This window comes from Danio rerio, chromosome 3 (assembly GCF_052040795.2).
Source record: "Danio rerio strain M-AB ecotype USA chromosome 3, GRCz13ab, whole genome shotgun sequence".
Classification (NCBI taxonomy): Eukaryota; Metazoa; Chordata; class Actinopteri; order Cypriniformes; family Danionidae; genus Danio; species Danio rerio.
Window position 1 is genome coordinate 56,553,434 of NC_141023.1, and position 26,521 is coordinate 56,579,954.

At 36.7% G+C, this 26,521-nt stretch overlaps 3 protein-coding genes across 3 annotated transcripts in view; all 3 read left to right on the top strand.

The window, feature by feature from the left end:
* The window catches only part of LOC556170 (uncharacterized), a 34,881-nt gene extending 16,163 nt beyond the window's left edge, over positions 1 to 18,718 (top strand). The window contains exons 7-11 of the mRNA XM_087245229.1: positions 2,938 to 3,108; positions 3,939 to 4,080; positions 4,178 to 4,491; positions 8,539 to 8,577; positions 14,239 to 18,718. Coding sequence (XP_087101355.1) covers positions 2,938 to 3,108; positions 3,939 to 4,080; positions 4,178 to 4,491; positions 8,539 to 8,577; positions 14,239 to 14,649 — 1,077 coding nt within the window. The 3' untranslated portion in view covers positions 14,650 to 18,718. The remainder of the gene's footprint in view (positions 1 to 2,937; positions 3,109 to 3,938; positions 4,081 to 4,177; positions 4,492 to 8,538; positions 8,578 to 14,238) is intronic.
* Positions 1 to 26,521, top strand: part of LOC147846065 (uncharacterized) — a 700,063-nt gene that overhangs the window by 4,520 nt on the left and 669,022 nt on the right. The gene's annotated exons all lie outside the window — the stretch shown is intronic.
* xab2 (XPA binding protein 2) overlaps positions 24,067 to 26,521 on the top strand; it is a 33,557-nt gene continuing 31,102 nt past the window's right edge. The window contains exons 1-3 of the mRNA NM_001044783.1: positions 24,067 to 24,206; positions 26,146 to 26,294; positions 26,378 to 26,501. Of these exons, the coding sequence (NP_001038248.1) occupies positions 24,171 to 24,206; positions 26,146 to 26,294; positions 26,378 to 26,501 (309 nt within the window). The 5' untranslated portion in view covers positions 24,067 to 24,170. The remainder of the gene's footprint in view (positions 24,207 to 26,145; positions 26,295 to 26,377; positions 26,502 to 26,521) is intronic.

Genomic DNA, 26,521 nt, shown 5'->3' on the forward strand with positions numbered 1-26,521 from the left:
AAAAAAAAAAATTGTGTCTGTCCCTATGCATTCTGGTCAGCTCGGTTACATTGGTCATATAAAAAAGCATAAGAATCTTTAAAGCAGTGTTTCTCAACTGGTGGGTTGCGACCCAAAAGTGGGTCGCGGGAACATTTTCAGTGGGTCCCGGAGTGTGTGGTCAAAAAAACAACAAAAGTTTAATTTTTAACTTATTTTGAATTATTTAATTAACAGTTCAGTTTAGTTCATGGTAACTGGACCTTTCCTTACCCTGACAACTGTTTATAGTATTTGTCGTTTTTACTTTGTAATATTTCTATAATTTGATACATTTTGTTAAATGACAGCAATAAAATACAGTTTATTTATAAGTCTTGGTAATTTTCTCATGATTTATCTGTCACCACTTGTGAATGTTAACAAATAAATACAATATTTATAATTCCTAAATTTATATTATAGTTCCTAAAAATGTGGGTCACGGCTTGATGACCATGTAAAAATGTGGGTCCCATGGCCAAACAAGTTGAGAACCCCTGCTTTAAAGCACTGATTGAAAGAGCATGTGACTTGGTTCATGCTATGTCACTTCCTTTGGTGGGAAACTCTGGAAGGCAATGAGATGTGTCATTACTATTTTTTCATAAATTTACACCAAATTTTTAGTTAATACAATAGTAGATTCATTATTAGTTATTGTGAATTTCCAATTTACTTTTTACAAACAATAATATGATGGAAATGCATACAATTCTGTTTTCTCTTCTAGTTTTGAGGTAAGCATCAATTGAGCTAAAGCACAAAATGGCAGAAAATAGCAACCCTGTTATGGTCTAAGTCAGGGGACTCAAACTCAATTTGGCAGGGGGCCATTTCAGTGACTGACAATTTATAGAAGGGCCATTTTAACATTCAAGCACAATAAAAAGATATGTAATTGGTGCATCCTAGGACAACAGACAATACGTTTATAATTCAAGCAATACCCGTCACACAAATCAACAAATCAGCATGTTTTTTGCCTCACACAACTGCTGAAATATATCTGTGGCTGTTTAAATTAGTGTTTTGACATTTAAATAGTAATAATAATGATAATATATTTATTATCATTCTGTCCTAACCAATTGTTGCTTTACCAAAAGTTTAACAGATCAGCAGAATCAGTTTAGGTAACTTTTGTGACTTTACTGGAAATTGTTCTTCTTAGTACAACAAAGAAGGGAAAAGTAAGTATATATTCACATTTGTTCATTTTCTTTTCGGCTTAGTCCCTTTATTAATTTGGGGTATCCAGCATATGTCTTACACAGCGGATGCCCTTCCAGCTGCAACCCATCACTGGGAAAATATATATACAGTTGAAGTCAGAATTATTAGCCCCCCTTTGATTTTTTTTTCTTTTTTAAATATTTTCCAAATGATATTTAGCAGAGCAAGGAAATTTTCACAGTATGTCTCTTAATATTTTTTCTTCTGAAGAAAGTCATATTTGTTTTATTTCAGCTAAAATAAAAGCAGCTTTTATTTTTTAAAGAACCATTTTAAGGTCAAATTTTTAGCCCCTTTAAGCAATTTTTTTCAACTGTCTACAGTACAAACCATCGTTACACAGTAACTTGCCTAATTACCCTAACCTGCCTAGTTAACCTTATTAACCTAGTTAAGCCTTTAAAAGTTACTTTAAGCTGTATAAAAGTGTCTTGAAAAATAAAATGTCAAGTAAAATATGATGTACTGTCATCATGGCAAAGATAAAATAAATCAATAATTAAAAATGACTTATTGAAACTATTATGTTCAGAAATTTGTTGACAATCTTCTCTCCTTTAAACAGAAATTGGGGAAAAAATAAATAAACAGGGTGCTAATAATTCTGACTTCAACTGTGTATGTATTCACATTAACATGTTCAATTCAACCAGCAGTAAAATGTACATTAGTCTTCATAGAATCGCAAATGCCCTGCTGGCCGGGAGTTTGAGACCCCTGGTCTAGGATTTAAAGTCTACATAAGCTGAAAGCTACGACCATTTATTTATTTTTTGTATTTTGATGCAGTTCCTAGACAAATGGAATATTAAATAAGTAAACAGTGGGCATGGCTTGTTTTTTCTAGTGCGAGCTGATTGGATGTAGTAGCCATTTCATTTAGAAAGATCAGGGAAGGGTTTTGGAAGAGTTCTTACAATCTTACAGACACCTCGTCCTCACCATTTCTGTTTGTTGACAATTGGAGGGGTGTGGTTAAGTATGTTAGCCACGCCTAATACCTTACACAGACCTAATCAGATAATGTAACTGAAAACAAACACAAAGTTCATGATCAGATTTCAGTTTTAGATTACAGGGGCAAACTATTTTTTTGTCTTAATGAAATGCACAGATGAATTGTTCACCACAAAACTGGCAATGTAAGCTAACTAAACCAATATTGGCTGTCTTTGATTTCATGTGTACTTTAAACAGTTAGAATCAAACGTTCTCTATCACATTTACAAAGGATCACATTTAAATTATACATTAGTAGTATATTATATTACTTAAAATAAATGGAAATTCCAGAAATGTACCCACAATTCATGTACATAAACATTCATAATAGTCATAGACTACTCATATATATATATATATTTTTTCTGGTGTGTAATTTACAGTAGGTTTAAGTACTGTGCCATTATCTATTGAATTCTGTATTTGTTTTTAATTCTAAAGATATGTGACGATTAAATGTCTTTAAGATTGATTTGTGAGACTCTGCTCAGCTCTAACAAGGACAAGAACCCATATATAGGACAGAAAATGGCATATTTTAGTATCTTAATCGACATTCACTAGCACTTTCCTGTTTCCATAATTGGAACATTTCCAGGAATAGAAAACTGGGCAGACTATCATTAATTAAAAAGCACTCTGTGATAACAATGCTCTCTTGTATTATGTTCTCTTTGCCAGGGCTCTCGGATAGATGATCAGCGATGCGCTGCCCCCAATATCCAGCTGGGGTCTCCCGCCCCTCCAAAAAAGTCTCTTTCTCAACCCATATCCCCTAATAAGCGCTCGTCTGGATCCGGATCACCCAGTAAATCATCCAGGAGATCAGGATCATTCAGTCCTGCCTCTGAGGTGAGACAAACACACTGCAACAATAATAGAATAATGATAGAACATTACTAAAAACATAACAGAAATGTAAAACTCCAATTCATCTGACAAAAGGACAAATAAAACATGAAAAAGTTAATTTTTAAAACACCAAATAACAGTTTATAGATTTAGATTATACTTTTATAGGTCATCAAAATATTTGGAAGCTCTAAAGGATTTGGTTTGAGGTTTTATGTAGATTTAAATATTTTATATTGCTCTAAATAGAGTATATTTGCTATGCCTCTGAACAAATCTTTATTGTAATGGCTAATAAATACTGTGAACAAAGGTGTAGCACCCCATAAACTCATCATAGTTGCTTTAACAAGTGCATCATTTTATAGAATATACACATTTAAAGACATTTTATGGTTTCAAAGCAAGTCAGAGCCTCCTTGAAATAAAAAAAACAGTGATTTCTTAAGTCTTATGGAATATTGCAGAATATATTATAGATGAATAATCTGTGCATTTTCTAATTTACACCACACAAATTATCAAAATAACTTACCTTCTCTTCTCTGACTGGAGTTTATTGATATGTGGGCGGGATTAATATGTCACTCAAAATATCCACCAATACCATCCAATCAGTTCTCCATGGACAAAATCAAGTCTCCCCCTTCTTTTTTTTCTTATTTTATCTTGTCTTGATGGAGAAGAAATGTGGATATATCTTATGTGTCACAATAAAGAAAGAAAGAAAGACTGTCAACTTCTTGTATTGAGATGGCTTGCCATGTGTCTGGAAAGTCAGATATCAATACATTTCACAGTAATTGACAGACTGTTTGTTTCTCAATCAGGTTCAGAACGCTATTGATCAGGACCACTTCTTTTCCCTGGTGCATCACGCACAGCAGAACCGACTGGATGACCAGCGCTGCTCATTTGTGCCCTATATAAAGCCTTCCTCCTCTCCCAGTAACCCAGTGGCTAATCCCAGAGGTACAGTGACCCAACTCTGCTTACATAATCACAATCATCATCATCAAATACCTGTATAATCTGACCGTTTCATGCTGTGCTGGCTTTCTGCATGCAGTGGATGATCGTGAGCAGTTTTTCAATCTCCTGGCCAACTTTCAAAGCAAAGGATTGGATGACCAACGCGTGGCTCTTAGCGCACTGCCCGGAATCCAGGCGTCCCACGTTGGAAGCAGGACAGAAAGAAATAGATCACCAACTCCTCAAATCGTCCTCACCCCTGCGTCACCTGCTGCACCAAAAAAAGTTAGCCCTAGTCCTTCGTCTCCATCTCTGAGCGTCTGTGAGGCGGACAGACCTCCTCCCAGATCAGCTACATTCTGTCCGGTGGCAGACTCAGACAGACTGCTCTATGATGACCCGAACGCACAGGTGAGGCTTTGAGTTTACTATATCCTGCGTCTACTTTTGCCTTAAAGGTTTGAGGTTATTGTACACTGAATCCGAAATTTTCATCTGTATTTTTCGCCCGTTAGAAAAAAATCAACCTCACGTCGTGTCAGTCATATTGACACACTGCCTCCCAAACTTTCATCCATCATACATTTTTTTAATCAGGTTAAATTTTTTCTGTTGCATTTGGAAAAGCATTTTGAGAGGTGTTTTGACAGTTCAGAGCCACCATACAAGGGAAAGGGAAAATACAGAATGGTGTCATTCAAGCCTTCAGCACAGATAACTATGACAAACAAAGTGCATAATATAAGACAGAATGTCTTAGGGTGCTTTCACACCTACACTTTTGTTTCGGAACGTGTCTCGTTTGCCCAGTTAGCGCGGTTCGTTTGGCATATGTGAACAGGGCAATCGCACTCTGTTCCGTGCCAAAGTAATCGCTCCAAGATCGCTTGAATGAGGTGGTCTCGGCTCGATTGAAACAAACCCTGGAGCGGTTCGATTGCAGTGAGAAAGCGATCCGATCCGAGCGCGGTTATATCACAGTGTTTTATGGATATGTAATAGGCATACGGCTATATGAAGAGAGAATTATGAGTAAGGCGGGAAGTTTTGCGAGTCTCCGGATGCCCGCAAACTAGTGATGATCTCCCGGTAATCTCGCGTCTCCCTCCCGGTCCTCAAATAGGCATCGTCGCGCACCCTTCTCACCCCTCTCCACCGCGTCTCTCCTCAGACACGTAGCGCGCGCACCCTGTCAATCACCACCAAACCACCACCTCTCCTGACAGCTTAGCGGGACGCTGCAAAATAAACCCTGACACTCTGACCAATGTAAGGAGAGTTTACTCGCACGTGACTTGTTTTAGCTCTTTTGGTCCGATTAGAAACTTTGCAGTTTGAAAGCCAACCGCTCCAAGAGCAAAGAGCAACAATGTAACAATTGTAATCTCTGTTTCGCAACAACTGAATCGATTCACATGTGTGAAAGCACCCTTAAATGGATTCAGTGACTGGCGCACCTCTCCCCTACTTCTGTTTGGTGTGTGTGTGTATGTGGGTTGGGTTCATACCTTTAATGTACTGCCAGTCTCTGTTCAGGATTTCTTTACATAAAGAAATGTGTGAAAAACCACAAGCAATGTATCAAAATTCCACTGACTTCTTGAAATATACAGTTGAAGTCAGAACATTAGCCCCCCTTTGATTTTTTTTCTTTTTTAAATATTCAGCATAGGAAAGATAACAAGTAATAATAATAATAATAATAATAATAATTTTTATTTATATAGCGCCTTTCCAGAGCTCAAGGACACTTTACAATGAATGCAACAAAAAGATAAACAAACATACATGAGGTCAAATATAACAAACATGAATAACACAAACGAAACCTAAGAGACATATGAACAGGATAGTGGTGGATCAGATTAAGTGGTCAGTTTGGTAGATCAGATGCAAAGCATTCAGAAAATAAGTGAGTCTTAAGTAAGGATTTGAAATCAGAGATATTATTAGCAGAGCGAAGTGAGTGTGGTAGAGAGTTCCAGAGTTTTGGTGCAATAGCACTAAATGATCTGCCCCCCATAGAAGAGAGGCGGTAGCGAGGGACAGCAAGAAGGCCAGAGTCAGCAGACCGTAAAGAGCGAGTTGGGGTGTAGGGGACAAGCATGTTGCAGAGATAGGAAGGTGCAAGGTTATTTAAGGATCTAAATGCAAGGAGGAGAATTTTGAATTTAATCCGGTATGCAACCGGGAGCCAATGAAGATCATACAAGATTGGGGTTATGTGAGCCGACCGTTTGGTATGAGTAAGTATTCTAGCTGCAGAGTTTTGAATATACTGTAATCTGGAGATGAGGCTGGCAGGCAGGCCAATGAAAAGAGCATTACAGTAGTCGATGCGTGAGGAGACAAATGCATGGATGACAGTCTCAGCATCCTTGCTACTGATGAAGGGACGCAGTTGTGAAATGCGACGTAAGTGAAAGAATGCAGATTTAGTGACAGATTTAATGTGTGACTGAAAAGAGAGTGTGGAGTCAAAGATTACACCTAAATTTTTTACAGAAGTAGATGTTTTAATGTGCAAGCCAGCAATCTGACAGGAATAACTGGTGGGAATATTGCTGGTGAGTGCTGGGGTGCCAATAAAAATTATTTCAGTTTTGTCCATATTAAGTTTTAGTGAATTTGAGGTGAGCCAATCATTAATATCATTCACACAAGCAGAGATGTTTTCAATTTGGGCGGATGCAGTTGGAGTACATACAGAGTAAAGTTGAATATCATCAGCATAAAGATGATAGTTAAGACCGTGATGTTGTAGAATCAGACCAAGTGGAATTAGGTATACTGAGAACAATAGTGGGCCAAGAACAGAACCCTGGGGAACACCTCGCTTCAGGGGGACAGTAGGTGACTGAAAATCCTTAATAGAGATGAATAATTGTCTATCTGAGAGATATGACGAGAACCAAGAAAGAGCAGTACCAGAAACACCCAGATTAGAGAGACGTGAGATAAGTAAATCATGGGAGACTGTATCAAAGGCAGAACTGAGGTCGAGTAAAAGTAATATAGACAAGGAGCCAGAATCCCCAGACAGCAATAGATCATTCACTACCTTTACAAGTGCAGTTTCAGTACTATGGAGTGGGCGAAAACCAGATTGAAAAGGGTCCAGGAGATTATTATCAACTAGAAAAGACTGGAGTTGAGTAGCAACAGTACTTTCCAGTAATTTAGAAATGAAAGGTAGATTGGAAATAGGACGATAATTAGATAGAATCGAGGGGTCGAGGTTGGGTTTCTTAAGCACAGGTGTGACGGCAGCAGTTTTGAGTGGCAGAGGAAAATGATGCCTGAGTGAGAGATGAATTGATAAAGTGAGATATGACAGGGGAGATAACAGAGTGGCAGAGTTTCAGGAGGGAGGTAGGAGCAGGATCAAGGTGACATGATGATGAGCTGGATTTCAATATTAGCTTAGAGACAGAATCAGGGGTCGTCAGTGAAAAGCAGGACAGAGACTGACTGGAGAGACATGATGGATGGCTGAGCTCAGTATCAGTAGGAACGCACTGGGGGACCGCATTAGTCTTATCGAGCAGATAATCCAAATAGGAACAGCAAAACTCAGTTGAAGCTAAGGCCCTCTGAGGTGGGGGGCTAGTAAGCTTATTTATTGTATTAAATAGTGATTTTGGCCTATTGCTTGATTTATTAATTGTAGTAGAGATGAATTTAGAGCGAGCTAAGGTGAGAGTAGATTTATATGATTTAAGATGATCTTGAAAGGCCAAATAATGAACAGTAAGACCGGTTCTCCTATAGAGACGTTCAAGCTGTCTACCAGTAGTAGTTATTAGAAGTTATTAGAAATTAGTGAAACTATTTTGTGTTTAAAATTATGTGTTATGAGTTAAAAATCATGTGTTGAAGACTCGCGCTTTGTCACGACTGAAAACAAACATGAATGAAGGCAAAACAAAATGAATTGAATATTACATTTACATGAGCGTGACTAAAAACTACATTTGGTCAATGTGTTACATCTGTTATGCGGTATTTGCCGACTGCATTTCCGAACATAAATCTATGTACACTTAATTTCTGATTGAAAATAGCTTATGCTATGCATAGCCGAGGACTTCCTGGGCTATATTAAAAGTTTTAAAATCGAAAAAATCTAATATAATCAACATTGGACATTTTGATAATTTTACACAACATGTGTAAATGGCATTTTAGTTGTGACACCAAAATATGTGTACCATATTTGTGTGGGGCCAAGCTTGTTGACTCTGGGGCAGTTTCTTCTATTCAGTGTCAGTATAGGGTGTGCATACAATTATAAAACTTCTTTTTTACAATGAGACCAAGCTTGTAATAGTTTCGTTTCATGACATTTTCACATGTGTGGAAAAAGTGCAATAGACAGTAAAGGGATTAAAATTCACCTGAAGAGATTCACTGATTAATTAATGTGCAGTATATTTGTTTGTTTTTTTTTCCTTACAGATATCATTTCAGATTTCCATGCGCTTCCCTCCACATCAGGTATGAACAATGAATGATGTTTTAAAGCATAACCTAGGGTCATCCACAATGACATAATATACTATCTTAAATGATTAATTCTTGCAATAAAATAATGTTCTATTTAAAGTTAAAGGCAGAATTATCATTAATTGCCATTTGTTTTTGAGTATTTCCTAAGTGATTTTTTATTCTGGAAAAAATATTTATAGTTTGGCTGAAAAATGCTAAGGTTAATGTTATAAAAACATTACCCCGTTGATCGGATAAGACATTAAACCGAGGTCTTGACTCTCTGTGGTCATTTAAAATCCCATGGCACTTCTCGTAAAGAGCAGGGGTGTAACCCCAGTGTCCTGGCCAAAGTCCCACAATCGGCCCTTAAAATCATGGCCTCCCAATCATCCCTATCCACCGAATTGGCTGTATCACTGTCTCTCCACTCCTCCAATAGCTAGTGTGTGGTGTGTCGTTGTCCTGTGGCTGCAGTCACATCATCCAAGTGGATGCTGCACACTGGTGGTGGTGTGGAGAGACCCCCCCCATTACTGTAAAAGTGCTTTGGTGTATGGCCATACACAATACATGCGCTATATAAATACACACATGACTGACTGCAGAACAAAGCACTGTTCTCCAATAACTTGCCTACACTCTCAGAAATAAAGGTACGTGAGCTGTCACTGGGGTAGTACCTTTGTACACGAAGGGATATTGGTACCTCAAAAGTATATATAGGTACCTAAAAAATTTTAAGAGGAACATTTTTGTACTTTCAAGGTATTAATATGTACCGTTGAGGTATTAATATGGACCTTTTAGGTACAAATTTGTACCTTTTGAAAAGGTACCACCCCAGTGACAGCACGTGTACCTTTATTTCTGAGAGTGTTGGTAACCTAATTAACCTGCAAGCAAATTGTGAGATATGTAAACTTGGGGTTGACTGCGGGTATTTTAAGCTGAGGTGCTATTTGTTTTTGTTTTCGATTTTATTTTTTTATATTTACTGTTGCACAAGTTCAAAAGCATGAGCATATTACTTGATTGTTCAAGCTACCTCACAGATAAGATTAATTAATAAAAAAAGGAACATCCTGGATCTGTTTTTTTGCTCTTCTTTATTCTTTTTTTTTAATGTAATATAGAAGTATCACATTGGGTTTCGGCATCGGTAGATACTTCAAATCAAATGACAGACTTGAGGGCAAAAAAAAACTGATTTGGACATCCCTAGTTAAAATAAGATTAAATCAAAAATCAAAGCAAATTTGAGGCACACTTTAACGTGCTGTAGGAGCGTGGCTTTCCCCAACCACTGAACTGATTGACAGAAATGTATTAACATGTCTTAACCCTAATAAACATGTTGCAGAACAGGATTTGCAAAGAAACTGGGATTAAAAGATCTGCTCCAACTCTGTGATCAGCTGCACCTCAAGAATGAGATTTACAAGTTTAAAACTGTTTTAAATAAGTGCATGTTTGTAATAAAGAAAAGACAGTAAAATCACTATGTAATTCATAACTGCTGGAATCAGCACAGCTGCATCAGAGGATGCTTTAAACACACAACATGAGTCCCGGTTTGTGGACGTTAAATCTGGTTTATTTTGTACAGCAGCACAATTGATATAGTAAGATATAGCGGTGTATATTTACTTGTATCCTGTCATATTTGCCTCAAATAGATGTGCAAAAACGTGTGTGTGTCTGTGTACAAAAAAAGATGTAGGCCAGGTCTAATTGTGGCCATGGGGAGCTGATTGGGTGGATGGACAGGTGTGGTTTGCTATTGGTGGATCTCATGTGATTGACAGGTTGATCACATTCTTATGCTAGTAAACATCATCAGTGGAGAGAAAGTTATAATGATTGAACAGTTAGTTCACCCCAAAATGAAAGGTCTGTTTTTAATTACTCACACTCATGTTGTTCCAATGCTCTGAAATGGTGCAAGAGCTCACTCATCTTCTATAGACAGACAGCAATGGTACTGAGACATTGAAATTCCAGAAAATAAAGCAAAAATACAGTCAAAACATTCAGTGTGACTTCAATTGTAATCACATGAAGCTCTATGAACACATTTGTTCAGCAGAACCCCAATGTGTTTGATGCACCGGATGCCCTTCCAGCTGCAACCCAGCACTAGGAAACACCCATACACTCTCACATTTACACACTAGGGCAAATTGTTTTGGTCTGTGAGGGAAACCGTAGCACCCGGAGGAAATCCATGCCAACACGAGGAGAACAGGCAAACTCCACACAAAAATGACAGATGCCTCCCGTATTACTATTACTATTATTATTATTATGACCATTACCTAGTTTTTTTTTCAAATATTTATCTGTTATAGGTCTGAGCGATAAGACGATATTCTCATATATTGATGCTGTATAGCACAGGTGTCAAACTCAGTTCCAAAAGGGTCGCAGCTCTGTACAGTTTAGTTCCAACCCCAGTTAAACACACCTGATCAAACTAATTGAGTACTTCAGGCTTGTTTGAAACCTACAGGTAAGTGTGTTGGAGCAGGGTTTGAATTATCTGTCGATAATCGACATTACTGGGGAAAAATAAGTATGATAAAGTTAATGTAGACTATCTAGATGACATTTAATTATAATTTACATCACTAGCAATAACACTACACTTACCTTTAGATAAATGCATATGGTAAATTATGATGGCTGTATACATTTTAAAGAAGTACATTATTTCATAAATGCACTGTTACCTAAATATTAACTTAGCCCTATAAATACAAAAAGTAGAAAAGGAAAAGAAAATATATTGTTTATATTAAAGATGATAAAAATCATATTTTTTTTTAGCTGTTTGGAGACTGTGTGTAGGTATAGTGTGTCCAGATTGGGGTGACATAAAGACAATAAACCTCTTTTTTTTCTTTTTCTTTTTTCTGATGTTAAAATAGGATCCAAATCCTCCAATTTTGAGGCTGACCGCAACTTGACATAGGAGTGTGGTTTCTACGCCCGTCAATTGATTTACAGCTGCGTATTAACATGTCTCCGTTAGTAACGTGTATAATCATATCCACAAGACAGAACAAGTGCAAAGCAAATGGGATTAAAAGATCTGTTCAGCTCTCTGTGATCATCAATCATCATCAAATGTGATTGAGTTTCACAAGTTTAAAACGTTTTTAAAACAGTGCATGTGCACTTTATCACCACAGCTTCGTATACATTAATATAAGGGATATTCATACAGCAGTGGATATTAACATGTATCCTGTCACATTAGCAGTGCAAAAACTGTGCAAAGTTAAACGTGTGTGTGTGCGCACTCACGCAAGCTTTATATTGACATTGTGTGTGACTCGTTGCAGAAAGGCTTGAATAAACAAATGCATCAAATAATCATTGGGAAAGTTCTGACTGTAGTAAGAAAGAGCTGCTTCATTCTTGTCTCTCACCAGACTGTTTAGCTACGTCAAGACCACAAGCATCAGAGCCTTAGCAAGCAGGGCCGGATTAAGAACACATTGGGCCCTGGGGCTATAGCAAATCCAAGAGCCCCCCTTTTAATTTTTTACCTCACAAAAGTGTATGCATTTATATATATTGTTGTTGATGTTGTTATTATTAATGATAATTTACTAATTACTATTATTATCAAATTTTCCACCATTTGATTCATATTTAATTATTTAATTTTTTCTATTTCTTTAAAATAGTCCTGCAAGTATACAAAACTAAGTAATGACATAATATGAAATTTTAAGTTCAAACAGGCTGCAAAAATCAACAAAACAAAAAAACATTTGCAATACTTTCTAAATTGCTGCTTTAGAATAAGTACTTTCAAAAGGGGTTTACCTTGAAAAAGGTTCTTTAGAACCACAGCTGACCATAAATCCCTAATGATATGATATCTTTAATATAAATGCTTCAAATATCCAAAATAGCTTATTGCCATCTTCTGAGTTACAGAAGGCTGGCATCCTTATTTTATTTGTTTATTACATCAGATATATTGTCTAATGAAAGCCTGCACCAATATTTTGTTGCTTCATATTATTACTGTCGTTAGGGTTACACATTCATATAAAGTTTGCTTTCTAACTGGTTCAGTTACAGTACTGTAAATCATAACTGAGTGTATTCACTTGAGATAGATACTCCGCAACAATGGATATTTTGATAACTGCTTGTGTAGGCTATTTGATTTGTTTGCACACTGTCCTGGTTATATTGTGTGATGAAAAGATTGTACGCGCACGCGCCAGTTTGAGTTTCTCAAGTTTCAAGTTTCTGGAGGGCCTATACATCTGCAGAAGTGAGAGCAGATAAGAAGGGGCGCAGCCAGAATTCACTTTGTAAGCAAACATCAGTGCTTTGAATTTGATGCGAGCAGCAACTGGCAGCCAGTGCAAACGAATGTGTAGCGGAGTGACATGTGCTCTTTTAGGTTCATTAAAGACCACTCGTGCTGCTGCATTCTGAAGCATCTGAAGAGGATTGATAGAGCTAGCAGGGAGTATCAATATGAAGACTGTTTGAATCCTTATATTTTGTTCTATGACGAGCTTAGTTAGCCTACCTTTTTTGTGGTCTTGTGGTAGTACCAAAATAAGTGACTGTGCTGGGAAAATTGGGACATTTTAACACTTATGGGTAGGCCCACCCGGAATCTGCACGCTCAGAATTCCACAGATTTTCCACAGATTTCCGCAGATTTTTATACCATCAATAATTCTGTTTATTTACTTAAGTAAATGTGTGTAAATTTATATTTATCCAGTTTTTTAATTAATTACAGTAATATTATTGACTAATGTGAAAATGTTTATCTGATTTATGTACAATGCAGTTCGTACAGTATTATTTTCTGTCTTTTACTAGATATATTATTTGACAAACTTGCTTTATTTACCATATAAAGTCAATTTAATTGGGTTTGCATTTTAAACATTAAATAAAAGTTAAAAATATAAAAATGTATATTATATATTAAGGTTTTAGTTATGATACTCCCAAAATATTTCCGCAGAAATCCGCAGACTTTTACCAAAATTCTCTGCAGAAATAGCATTCCGTCTGGTCCTACTTATGGGTGACTAAATCAGGGCTATTCAATATTCTAATTAGGCTACAGCCATTCTGAGCCTCAGTTTAGCACCGAGGTCACTGTTTTTGAATAGCAGCAAACCGAAGGAATACTTCCCTTTATCGATGAGATGCGTTTCCCATGTCATATCGCAAATTAATTCTTCAGCCAATCAAGGGCCCCCTTCTATATTGTTCACTGGGGCTTTAGCCCTATCTAGCTCTTACGTTAATCCGGCCCTGTTAGCGAGAGATCTCTATAGCTCTAACACGCACGTGTGAACGGTGGGCAGGAAGAATCAGCTCATTTGCACAGGCAACAAAAACAGCTACACTGTCATAACAGCTCAGATTTACAATATTCTGAAAGGTATAATAAATAATCTGATTGGTGTTTTGAGCTGAAATTTTAAAGACACATTCCAGAGACAGCAAAGACTTATCTGAAATCTGGAAAAAAGGGGTAAAGTAGGTGCTCTTTAAGAAATGAAATGACAAAGGGAAAGAAGAGATAACATGCCAAAAGAAACCCTTAGAAACCCTTTATACAAAAAAAAACTTACTTGATTTGATTTTAACAGTGACCTTTCATGTCTCCTTCAGACACATGATGCAAATAATCAGCCGTACGTATACCCCGAAGTCTTCCTCACTATCGGTCAGGCAGGAGAGACTATGGTGCTTCCTCTGAGCCCTCGACCCGGCAGACCGATGTCTCTCAGCGTGAACCCACCCAGAAACCACCGCTCCAGGTCATCATCTCCAAACAGGTCTCCAGGCAGACAAGGGCGCTCCAGACCCTCTTCTCCACACCCGGGAGACACAGTGAATCTTATCGGCCCATATGAGGACTACTTCTCTCTGATCCAAAGAGTGCACGGCGCTCAGCTGCAGCAAGCCGACGGACGGGACAGAGCGACAGAGGCGAAAGAAAGCAAAGAGACCCGCAAGGGGAAAGGAAAGAGCAGCGCAAAGAAGGAGAAAAAAGAGGGAAGCAAAGACAAGAAAAAATAGCACTCTTCATACACACATTTTCAGGGAATACGAAAGTCAGTATTGGGGAAATTTTGGATGATTAATGAGCATTTTTTTTATTTATTTGCAAGCTGATAAAGATAAATCTGAGCCTGAAACAAAAAAAACATTTCTTGCAGAAAACAAGGAAACGTACAAATCCTTTACTCCCAAAATCATTTTCAAATCACAGTTCTGATTTAAACTTTTTATCACTATGACGACTCTCTTATATCTGATATTTGTCTTGAAATTAGCATAAACTAATCAAAACAATTCAATCAATACACATGTCCAGCACCACACATCTGAAGTCGATCAACTACTGAAAATAATCCAGAAATGTTTAGCCGATTATTTATTTACGTTCATTTATTTGTTCACTTTCCTTCGGCTCAGTCTCTATTTCAGAGGTTGCCACAGTGGAATGAACCGTCAACTATTCCAGCATATGCTTTTACACAGTGGATGCCCTTCCAGCTGCGACCCAGTATTGGAAAACACCCATAAACTCTCAGATTCTCACACACACACACACACTGCGGACAATTTAGCTTACCCAATTCACCTACAGAGCATGTGTTTGAACTGTGGGGGAAACCGGAGCGTGTCAAACCCACACTAACATGGGCAAAATGCACAAACTCCACACAGAAATGCCAACTGACCCAGCCGGGACTCAAACCAGCGACCTTCTTGCTGTGAAGCGACAGTGCTAACCACTGAGCCACTGTGCCACCACCCTATTTCGAGAGTAACTATTCATTTAGATACTATGTAATATTAATTAACTACATGTACTTACTTCATGGTTAGGATTAGAGTTAGCTGCATGTAATCATGCATAATTAATTGTCATTACTATAGTAAGTACATGGAATGTGTAACAGGGACACCTTAAAATAAAGTGTCAGCTTATTTTCTTTTCAATTTCAGTTTTGAATTTCAGTTTTCACTTTATTTTTTGAAACACAATTAATTTTGAGCAGAGTGCATTACAAAGTAGGGATGCTCCAATCAGGATTTGAGTACTGGTTTCTTGTCATGGTGATCGGCCGATACAGATTCTGATGCTTTAAATTTATAATGCATTAAGCACATTTTCCTTCTAAGTATGATACTTAAGTGGAGATCTCGCCTTACCTAAGAGAATAAATTAAGGATGCTCCATATAACCCCTTAAACATGTCTCATATAACCATTTGGTTGTTAACAGGTCATGGTCAGAAGCAGCTTTACAGAAAAGAATAGATAGCACAGATTAAAAAATACAATGCAATTTGGAAACACTGCAAATGATGGAAAAAGATTTCAACACATCTCAATCAAGAGGTTGAAAAAAAAATTATAGCGCACATTTGATAGATAATGCACACCTATTAATCCATTACTTCTTTACTAAAAGTAAATCGGCCTAAAAATTACTGTTTATTGCCATAAGTAAATTACAAGAAGTTATTTTATCAAATTAATTCATTAATTACCTCCAGCTTAGTCCCTTTATTAATCTGGGGTCGCCACAGCAGACTGAACCGCCAACTTGTCCAGCATATGTTTTACACAGTGGATGCCCTTCCAGCTGCAACCCAGTACTGAGAAATACCCATACACACTCATTTACACTCATACACTACGGCCAATTTAGTTCATCCAATTCACCTATAGCGCATGTCTTTGGACTGGGGGAAACTGGAGCACCCACAGGAAACCCACATCAACAAGGGGAGAACATGCAAACTCTACACAGAAATGCCAACTGATCCACTATCAATCAATATTTAAATATATATCAAAAATCAAATATTTTGTTCATCTACAACTAATGTAAACAGTTGCAATAGATTCGGACAGATCGACGAGTACCGATTGAGTCATTAAATGTGATTATCAGCCGATACTGATCTCCGGCCGATCGATCAGAGCATCCCTAGTACAAAGTATTGCAAATAACCTTTTATAGAATCAAGACAAGACAATGGGCTCTATTTTAATGGTCTAGGCGCAAAGTCTGAAGCGCAGGGCGCAAAAGCATTAAGGGCGTGTCTGTATCCATCTTTGCTACTTTAATTACGGGAAAATACACTTTACGTCGCAGCGCATGGTCTAACAGGGTTGAGCTTATTCTCTTAATGAGTTATAGGTGTGTTTTGAGAATAAGCCAATCAGAATCTCCTCTCCCATTCCGCTTAAGAGTCGGTTGCGCTGCTCCATGGTGCATTTGATGGTGAACTTTGTAAGTGGAAAAACTGAAAAACAGTTAAACAGAGCATCTACAGCACAAGGATAAAGAATGAGCCTCCTCCAATCGGCCTTTACCATCTCTTTCTCTCTTTCGTGGATAATGAAGCAGTGGAAACTCACTCCACTGAAGACATCCATTAGCCAACATAATTGATTTAGTTTGTAAAGCGCAGAGATTTGTTTCAGAAATATTTCTAAATTCAGTTCTAATTTTCAGCAAACTAATAAATGAACAATAATAACAAAATGTGGTAAAAAAAAAAAAGTTATATCTAGGGCCAGACGGAATCTGCGGACATTTTTTGCTATTTCTGCAGAGAATTTTGTTAAAAATCTGCGGATTTCTGCAGAATTATTTCGAGTGTCAGAACTAAAACATTAATATGTGAAATACTTTTAAACTTTTATTTAATGTTTAAAATGCAAATCCAATTAGATTCACTTAACTAGAAACAAAGCAAGTCTCTCATACAATATATCTGCTAAAAGACAGAAAATACTGCAAACTGCATTTTCATATTAGTCAATAATATTACTGTAATTCATTTAAAAACTGAATAAACTTAGATTTACTCAAGTAGATAAACAGAATTAATGATGGGCTAAAAATCTGCAGAATTCTGCGCGCACAGATTCCGTGTGGGCCTAGTTATATCCAAATACACATGCTGTGCCCCATATGGTCCAAAACCTGAAAGGTGGACAAATCTAAGCTTGTTTTTAATAAAACAAATATAAATATGCATATAATAAATAATACTGCTAATAATAATAACATTATACAAAAGCAAATTGGCGTGAATAAACTGAAAAAAAAAACACTGAGATGAAGAAGGCATGAAGGCAGTGGTTTTTATATTTATGTAGAAAGTAATCATTTTAAAATATTTTATTCTGTTAATTCTTTTCCCTTTGTAAAGATATTTCTGTATTGCTGTACATCCTGCGTGTCTTAAACAATGTGTAAGCTAGGCACACAACTGACGCACTCTGCGCTGGACTTTAGACCTGCTTTCTGCTGGTCTATTGAGCAGTCTATTTTAGTACCTCAAAATAGCAACGCGCCAACAATGAGCCTTAACACACGTCTTTTCCAGACCAGAACACACATAAGTTCACATAGTGGCGTAAATGGATTTGCTATTTAAACAACGTGGCGGAAAACAGGAAAATTAGGGTTGCATTGGTCTGAAACTAGCAACACATGGTGGAAACCCATCTCACGCCCTATTGCGCCGAGTGTATGATAGGGCCCAAAAAATTTCAAGACATAAAAAAAAGATACAAAAGACATTCTCATTACATTGTAGAAAATGCTGGGTTCCACACAATACCTTCATGTTGCCCCAACACAAATCAATTAAGTTAACACATTTAAACAGTGTTGTTTCCAGAGGGGTCTGACTGCAGACCTGGATTTTGAGTGTAGGCTGATACTAAGCCATTATTGGTTGATACTGATAGAGCCACCAGTGTATTATACATCTTTTGTCAGTAATGCAAATAATAAGCATTGTTAATAAATAACCATGTTGGCTTTAGATCAAATATCTTTGCATTTGATTTACTTTTTCAAAATGTGTTGTACTTAGTATGTTAAATTAAGCTATGTTTACACAGAATGACATGGTGTGTAGTATTTTCTTCAGTAGCTGGTTTGAGTGGACTGATTGACTGATTGACTGATTACTGTGGATAATTAACCAGTGAAGGAGAATAGCATTTAGAAGCACTTGCTGTGATGATCATTGTGATGGACGGCCTGTGGTGTTTCTGTTGTGTTGACAGTCTATTGTGATTTTCAAATAAATATGTATTTGTGTGAAAATGTCTATCTGTTTTTATTTTAATTACTTGGGATTACATGAAAAGAGTGATCACTTAAATTAGCAGAGTTCTTTCTGACATTTAAGAGGGCGTGAAGCAGGGGTCACCAATCTCATTTCTGGCAGTCCAGTGCCCTGCAGGGTTTAGCTCCAGCTGGGTGCCTGGGTGTTTAAAGTATACCTAGTAAGACCTTGATTAGCTTGTTCAGGTTTGTTCGATTGGGATTGGAGCTAAAATCTACAGGACACCGGCCCTACAGGAACAAGTTTGGTGATCCCTGGTGTAAAGGGGTAGTTCACCCAAAACTGAAAATTCTGTCATCAATTACTCGCCGTTTACCTGTTCCACACCTGTTTGTGTTTGTTTATTATGCTAAACACAAAAGAAGATACTTTGAAGAATGTTGGAAAACAGCCACCATTGACTTCCATGCTATTGAACGAAAGAAAAAAACTGTTTCTAACATTCTTCAAAGTATCTTCTTTTGTGTCCAACAGAGAAAAACAAACACTTGAGGGTGTAAAGAGAAGCCACTTGAGTAAGAAAATAGTGAGTACATTTTTCACTCATGAACACTCCCTTTAATTACAATTTTATATCTTATTTAGGTCACACTTTACAATAAGGTTCATTAGTTGATGTTAATTAATGCATTTCCTAACATAAACAAACAATAAACAAAACATTTACTACTGTATTTGTTCATGTTAGTTAATGTTAGTTAATGAAAATACAGGTTAGTTCATGTTAACTCATGGTGCATTAACCAATGTTAACAAGCATGGACTTGGATGTTAATAATGCATTAGTAAATGTTCAATTATGATTAATAAATGCTGTACATGTGCTCTTCATGATTAGTTCATGTTAGTAAATGCATTAACTAATGAACCTTATTGTAAAGTGTTGCCCTTATTTATTTATTACATATTTGAAATATGAAATATTATTATTACGGTGTTAGTTATTTTTAAAAAATATTGTAATTATCACAAATGTGTCAATTGAGTGCATTATAAATGTTGCTCAATTTCTCTATATGTTCTCCAGTTTGTTAGTCGGTACATCAAAATGTTGAAATTGGCCTTGAATTTAATATTATATTACTTAATATCGATATGTAATGCAGACATAACTTTAAAGGGATAGTTCACCAAAAAATAGAAATTGTCATCATTTACTTACCCTTCACTTGTTCCAAACCTGTTTAACCTTTTTTTTTTTCTACTGAACACTAAAGAAGATATTTTGAAGAAAGCTGCAAATCTGTAACCATCATTGTTGGGTAAGTTAATTTACAAAAGTAGTAGATTACAAATGACTGACTACTACTGCACAATTGTAATCTGATTACATTACTAACTACTTATGTAATGTACTTAACTAATGTAAATAGTAATCCGATTACTAATTCATTTGCTTTAAAGTTACTTTTAAAAAATACCTATAAAATACAAAAATAAACTGCAGCTCTTACAGTATATTAATATGCACTGAGAAACATTACAGTGGGTTGATCACAGCCGCCTAACATATTCAAAAGACTTAAAAAGTTTGCCCAAAATTCTCTCATCATTCACTTGTTCCAACCTGTTTGTCCTTTTTATCATTATTATTTTTTTTTTACATAAAACATGACATTCAGAAGAAAACTGGATACCTGTAACCACTGACATCCATGGTATGCAAAAGCACTACAGTGTTTGGGTGTTCTGCATTTGTCTGAGGTAATTAGTCTGCCAAAATGTGTATATTCCATACAAAGTATGAAGCTGACCAGTCAGCTCTTGTCACGTGACTTGTGGTTTTTACCTGGGTGTGCCTGGAAAATATGTGCTTCCAATATGCGCGCACAAGACATATGCCTCGATTGTAAAAAACGAACTTTTAGGTGCAAAAGATGCGATATGAGCCGCCCTATAAGCAGCTACGCTTCTCTACACGTTCAGAAGATACTTTTCACTCCCAATTCTGCACAAAAATCTAATTTAGCCTGTTTAGACTGGGTTGGACCATCAAGTTTTTAGGAGCTGGTGTCCTCTTTTGGTGACTTGAACAAGTTTCTGGTCAAGTTAAAAGCAGTCGAAAGTTCTTTTAAGACAGGACATAGACTGCATTTCACAGCCATATTTTTGTTTTTACACTCAGTGAAATGAAAGTAACGTCTGTATTTCCACTTGAAGAAGCAGCCACTCTCGACAGCAGCAGCGCGTTCTCCAGCAATGTAAAAGCTCATGCTTATTAACTGACATTGCTGCGGAAAACAAGATTTAAAAGGGGTGGTCCAGAGTGCATTTTTAAGGCTCGGTTGTGTTTATAAGATGCAAAGCAATATGTGCTTATGCTTTATTTGTAGAAAATCATGTTGTTTTTTTCATATATCTTACTTTGATTATATACAGCTACTGAAAGGCCTTCTACCGAAAGGCCCACCCTCAAGAGGCTCGGATTGGTCAGCAAACATAATGTGGTGTGATTCGCGGATCTGCTCCACGCCATCAGAAAGAGTTTCTGCTGTAACATTACAGCACATCTGGCTACGCCCCTTTGCTATACGGTGTATGTGTGTAACCTGAAGGGTTTATGATCTCACTAACCCGGATAGTCCACAAACTACGTTCACTGTAGGCTTTGTTTAGCTAACTCTGTAAAAGCCAATGTCTCTCTTTACGTTGTACTTTGAGCGTATTACATTCAGAGATGTTGTTTATGTTCACACAGCTGCATTACACATGAACTAAAGTTTCAAATCTAATATCGTAGTGGAGCAGTCCTTTAAAAGAAGCATTCTTCCCTCTAAAACTATATTTGTAACGTAAATAACGCAATTTCATTGACTTTAGTAACTGTAAACAAATTGCACAAATTTAAATGTAATTCGTTACTGCTTTTCCCAAAATTGTTATTAGAATACAGTAACGCGTTACAGAGGAATGTGTTATACCCAACACTGGTAATCGTTGACTTCGATAGTATTTGTTTTACCTACTATGGGAGGTTAAAGGTTTTCAGCGTTCTTCAAAATATCTTCTTTTGTGTTCAACAGAAGAAAGAAATTCATAAAAGTTTGAAACCACACAAGGGTGAAGACATGGGCTGTTTCTCAATATGCGTTCTTGTCTGCACTTGCGTTCTTGTTCTTATCCCAGAGGATTGTAGCGTAACCAGCAAAAGCTACTGGCAAACCCCCACGGTTTTAAAAATACTGCTTTGCTGTATCTCAAAATAAAGCTTTAAGAATTTTTCAGGCGAGAATGTGGTTGTTTTAAACGTGAATCTGCAGTTTATTCACAAAGATAGCATGTCTTTGATGATGTGCCTCAGCTTATTCGGATTCTGACTTCCAGTCTGCCAGCGGGTGCTTCGTCATCATATCCCCCACCAAGAGCAGCTTTACTTCGGCCAGTCCATGTCGGATGTACCGCTGGATCTCATCACTTTATTGTAGTTAAAACATGATATTTAATACATCTTGTGTATATTTAACAGACAGTTTTTGGTCTTTTAAATCTATTATTTGTTCTTAGGTGTATTATTTTGGCAGTATTTATTTGTTACGTTTTATAGTTGTCTTTAAAGGTTCACAAAACCCTTGAGTACTTTTTTTTTTTGAGATTTTGTGTGTGTTGGGCATCTGTTAAGACAGTGTTAGCACCTGTTAGCTTTAATTGTGGGAAAAACTGGATAATTTGAGCTTTTGTCAGCTAATTTCAGCTTCCGGGTTTAAAATGATTTTTAGCGCAGGATCAAAATCGGCGATGTAGCCCAAAACTGCAAGTGGAGTGATGATCCGTCGGTTTCTCATTATTATTTATACTGAAGTTTTTTTATCCAATGACAAGAGCCTGCTTCTTAATTATTCATGACTGCACATGCTTTCCGAAGGCAAGACAGATCTGCCAGTGCCAAGCTGTGAGATCCTACCTTGATGACTGGGTTAAACAGCTTCCACTGACCCACGGCACACAGTATTTAGCTGTTCATGAAGGGCCGTATGTGTTTGTTTCGATGATCCATGGGGTTTGTTGCATGTTTTTCCCCGTGATGCTGTCAGGGCCGATACAGCAAAGTTGTTTGTGTGCAGTAAGCATTTTTGTCAGGAGAGCAGTACGAGAACTGGAGAATGGCGGATGTCGTCTTTTATCAGAAGTTTGTTCACATTTAGACACATCGCCGTGCTACTGTTTTTGCCTAAATCCATCCAGATTACCAGCAGGGCTAATGATTGAAATAGGCAGGGCAAGAGACCTGCTGCACTGAGTCTGCATTCAGACCTGGGGATTTATGGAAAAGTCCTCACCTCAAAGTGTTTATATAACACGATTATCTTTACAATAATATAAATTGTGGTTGTGTATTTTAAATTACAAATGACAAATGTAGCAGGGTATTAAATTACTGTTTATTTGTTTGCATTTTAACTTTGTAAACTATAAAATCATTAGTCTTCTCAAGGTTTGTGTCTCATTTTGTGAGCCAACTGACAACAGTTGTTCGCTCCCCTCTTTCTCCCCTGCTCTGCTGGCCACGCCCATTCCTGCCTCTGATCGCGGAGCTCCACGCCCATTATGATGCATTTTTGGAAAAATTCTGAGGCAGACCTGAACCGAAAGGAGTCATGACCCTTTAATCGTTACTGTGTTGTACACTGTTTGTCTTTGTTTACCAAATTGCTTAGCGTTATATTTATTTCTTATTGTGTACGTCTTGTACTTTATACTTGTATAATGTCCATTAAATATGATAATCAAAGACACGTGTCTAAGTATAAAACCACATTTTACTTCACATTTATATAATGTATGTTTACATTTTCTTAAATCAAAAATGTAGATTTATAATATTAATATATTATTAATTACTGGGCCGTGCTTCATGTAATTTAGTCATTTTATTTTTGATGTACAGTGAAACCGATGAATCCATGGTTAGGTAAGTGATGTTATAGAGTACACTGCTGTTATATTTGAAGAAGTACCCGACTTGCGTCCTCGGGTGTTCGTTCTTCCAAGTCTGAACTTCTAAGGACGCAAGTGAGTTACTTTGGATTTTTAGGTGAACTACCCCTTTAGTATTTGATGTATGCACGATTTTACATTCAATACAATTACGAGTACTTATATTTCACAACTGCTTTCATAAAAGATGCTTCAACAAAAACTATCTCAGTGGACTAATTCTTTAGATTAACAAACGATTCTTGCCTCCCAAAATCGTTTATTCAGGGTTTCTTCCATTAAAACGCCTTCAGACCGAGAAACACCTCTTTAACAGAAAAGCCTCCTGAGCCACCGTAGTGCAATGGGAGAAGTCAGCCAATAGGAATCGAGTACACTCAGAAAAGGCGGGGCTATTGTGCTCTACGATCCCCACACGTTGGGAAAGTGTTTGTATTTTTTGACAATAACACAAGTTTCTAGTTTTATAACGAGGATATATTCAGGCAAGGGAAAATGCCATCGCTAAGCGGAAAGGCGGACGTTTTATTCGTATGTATCTGAGCTATTTTTAAAGTCAGTTTTGTTAGTGTTCTCAATCTTTTCGTAGCTAGCTGTGATTAGCTCGCTAACTACAGCTGAATAAGATACACACAAGTATTTTTAATAATACTAATAAATTCCACATATGATTATTACCTGTCAAAATGAATTGTTGTGTCCTGTGCATTAATTCACCTCTCACATATAATAATAATTTATTTAAAGTGAATAACAGTAGTTAGCATAGGTTTACTTTAATTTTAAGTTATTATCATTGTTTAGTCAGTTACTAAGTGTCAGAAAATAACATTTAAAATTAACATTTTAAAAACCTGTACTAAATATTTCTGTTTCTTTCACCTAAATGTTACATTGAGGTAAAGTTTTTGTTTTCAATGAGGCGACATCATTGGCCCATGAACATTTCCTGTTGTCAAACTATTTCATAGCTGTAACAGGAGGCAATTCAATCATAACTTAATGTTAAAACAGCTATCATAACATTATTTATTAATATGTAAACCTTCTTGAAAGCTATGAAAATTAGAACCAACTGTTATCGTTTACGTCACTCAAAATTGTCTATATTCGCACATTCTGACTTTCTCCTTACAGTTTTTCCTCAGTAGCTTTGGTGCATTTCTCACAACACTATTTACATTTGAACACCAGTTAATACACATCTCAAAACAATTAGTACAAACTGCAAAACCTAAGATAACCTGCAAAAGCGTGTCACTTGCTCAAAATGGATAGTTCATTCCTCAAAAGCAAGTATTCACGTCAATGAAAGTGTCAGTATCATCAAAATGAGAAGTCTTGACACCATTGTTTATGAACAATATAGTCAAATGGCTTTGTCTTGTTTTCATTATGAATTATTAATTTTTTTCAATGCTAAATAGGCAGAATTTGGTGACACTTTCTGTAAATGCTCAAGACAGCAGTATATACTATTTGCACAGCCATTTGAAAACCAGTAAAGTTAGACAACACTGCATTTAGTGAGCTATCTGAGTACAAGACACTGAATATGTATGTTTCACATTTTTACTGCATTTGCTCTTTGCCATTCTAATTTATTCAAAGCATTGTGCAAAAGAATAAATACACCCTTATTTACAACAAACATAAACTTCCTTTGGATAGAGCTGTGCACAACTGTAAACAATATTGCACAACATATTTACCTGCAACATACACAGGTCTGTAAATCAGTCATGAAATTGTTCAATTTATAAGACATTTTCAGGAAAAAAAAAGATTTTACATTTTTTACAAAATTTGCTCGACAGATTTTGACAGCTAGTTCAACATTTGTGTATGTAATGACTCAAGTGATGAAATGAGGACTATTAGTTTAATATGGAATGACTATTCAGAATTCACAAGTTTAGTTAATTTTGACTGACATAAACAAATAATAATGTTATAAACAGCAGAGCATTGTATGAAAGCAATTGATGCATGTTCAAAAGCATTTGCAATTTGTTGGAGGGAATGAGAAACTGCTACTAGGATGTGCACAAATGACTAATTGTTTTGAGAAATGCATTACTTGTTGTGCAAATGTAAATAGTGTTGTGAGAAATGCACCAAAGCCACTGAGAAAAGCTGTAATAAAATATAAATAATATAACTTTAAAAAGTATAATGTGCAGATTATAAAGCAAAATCATATTAGCAACCCATGACTGTCAAATTACAACACTGTTCACAGTGAAAGAAATAGCTCTAATGTTGTTTTCAAGTCTTACTTGCAGGTGATCTCAGACCTAATATTTAAAGTAGCAGGGTAAGGGAGCATGTCACTTTCACTGTACGAATGTGCTATTAAAAAACAACTTTACCTCTATAAATGTTACTCACTAACTCAATAATCTAACGTTGGAGCTAGCTTTCATCAGTGTTCGTGAATCTTAATCACAGAGGCATGTTTGTTTTGCAGGAAGATGATGATTTGCCTTATGAGGAAGAAATCATCAGGAATCCATATTCAGTCAAGTGCTGGATGCGTTACATTGAGCACAAGCAAAGTGCACAGAAATCTGTGCTCAACATGATCTATGAAAGAGCTTTAAAGGAGTTGCCTGGCAGGTGCGTACATGTCATCATGTCATTTCCTTTTACACTGAAACCTGTGTGCTTTAAATCCTAAATATCTACATGGTTTCTTGCAGTTACAAATTGTGGTACAACTACCTGAGAGAGAGGAGAAAACAGGTGAAAGGAAAGTGCATCACGGATCCTGGATACGAGGAGGTGAACAACTGTCACGAGAGAGCGCTTGTGTTTATGCATAAGGTAAAGTTGATCTCTTAATT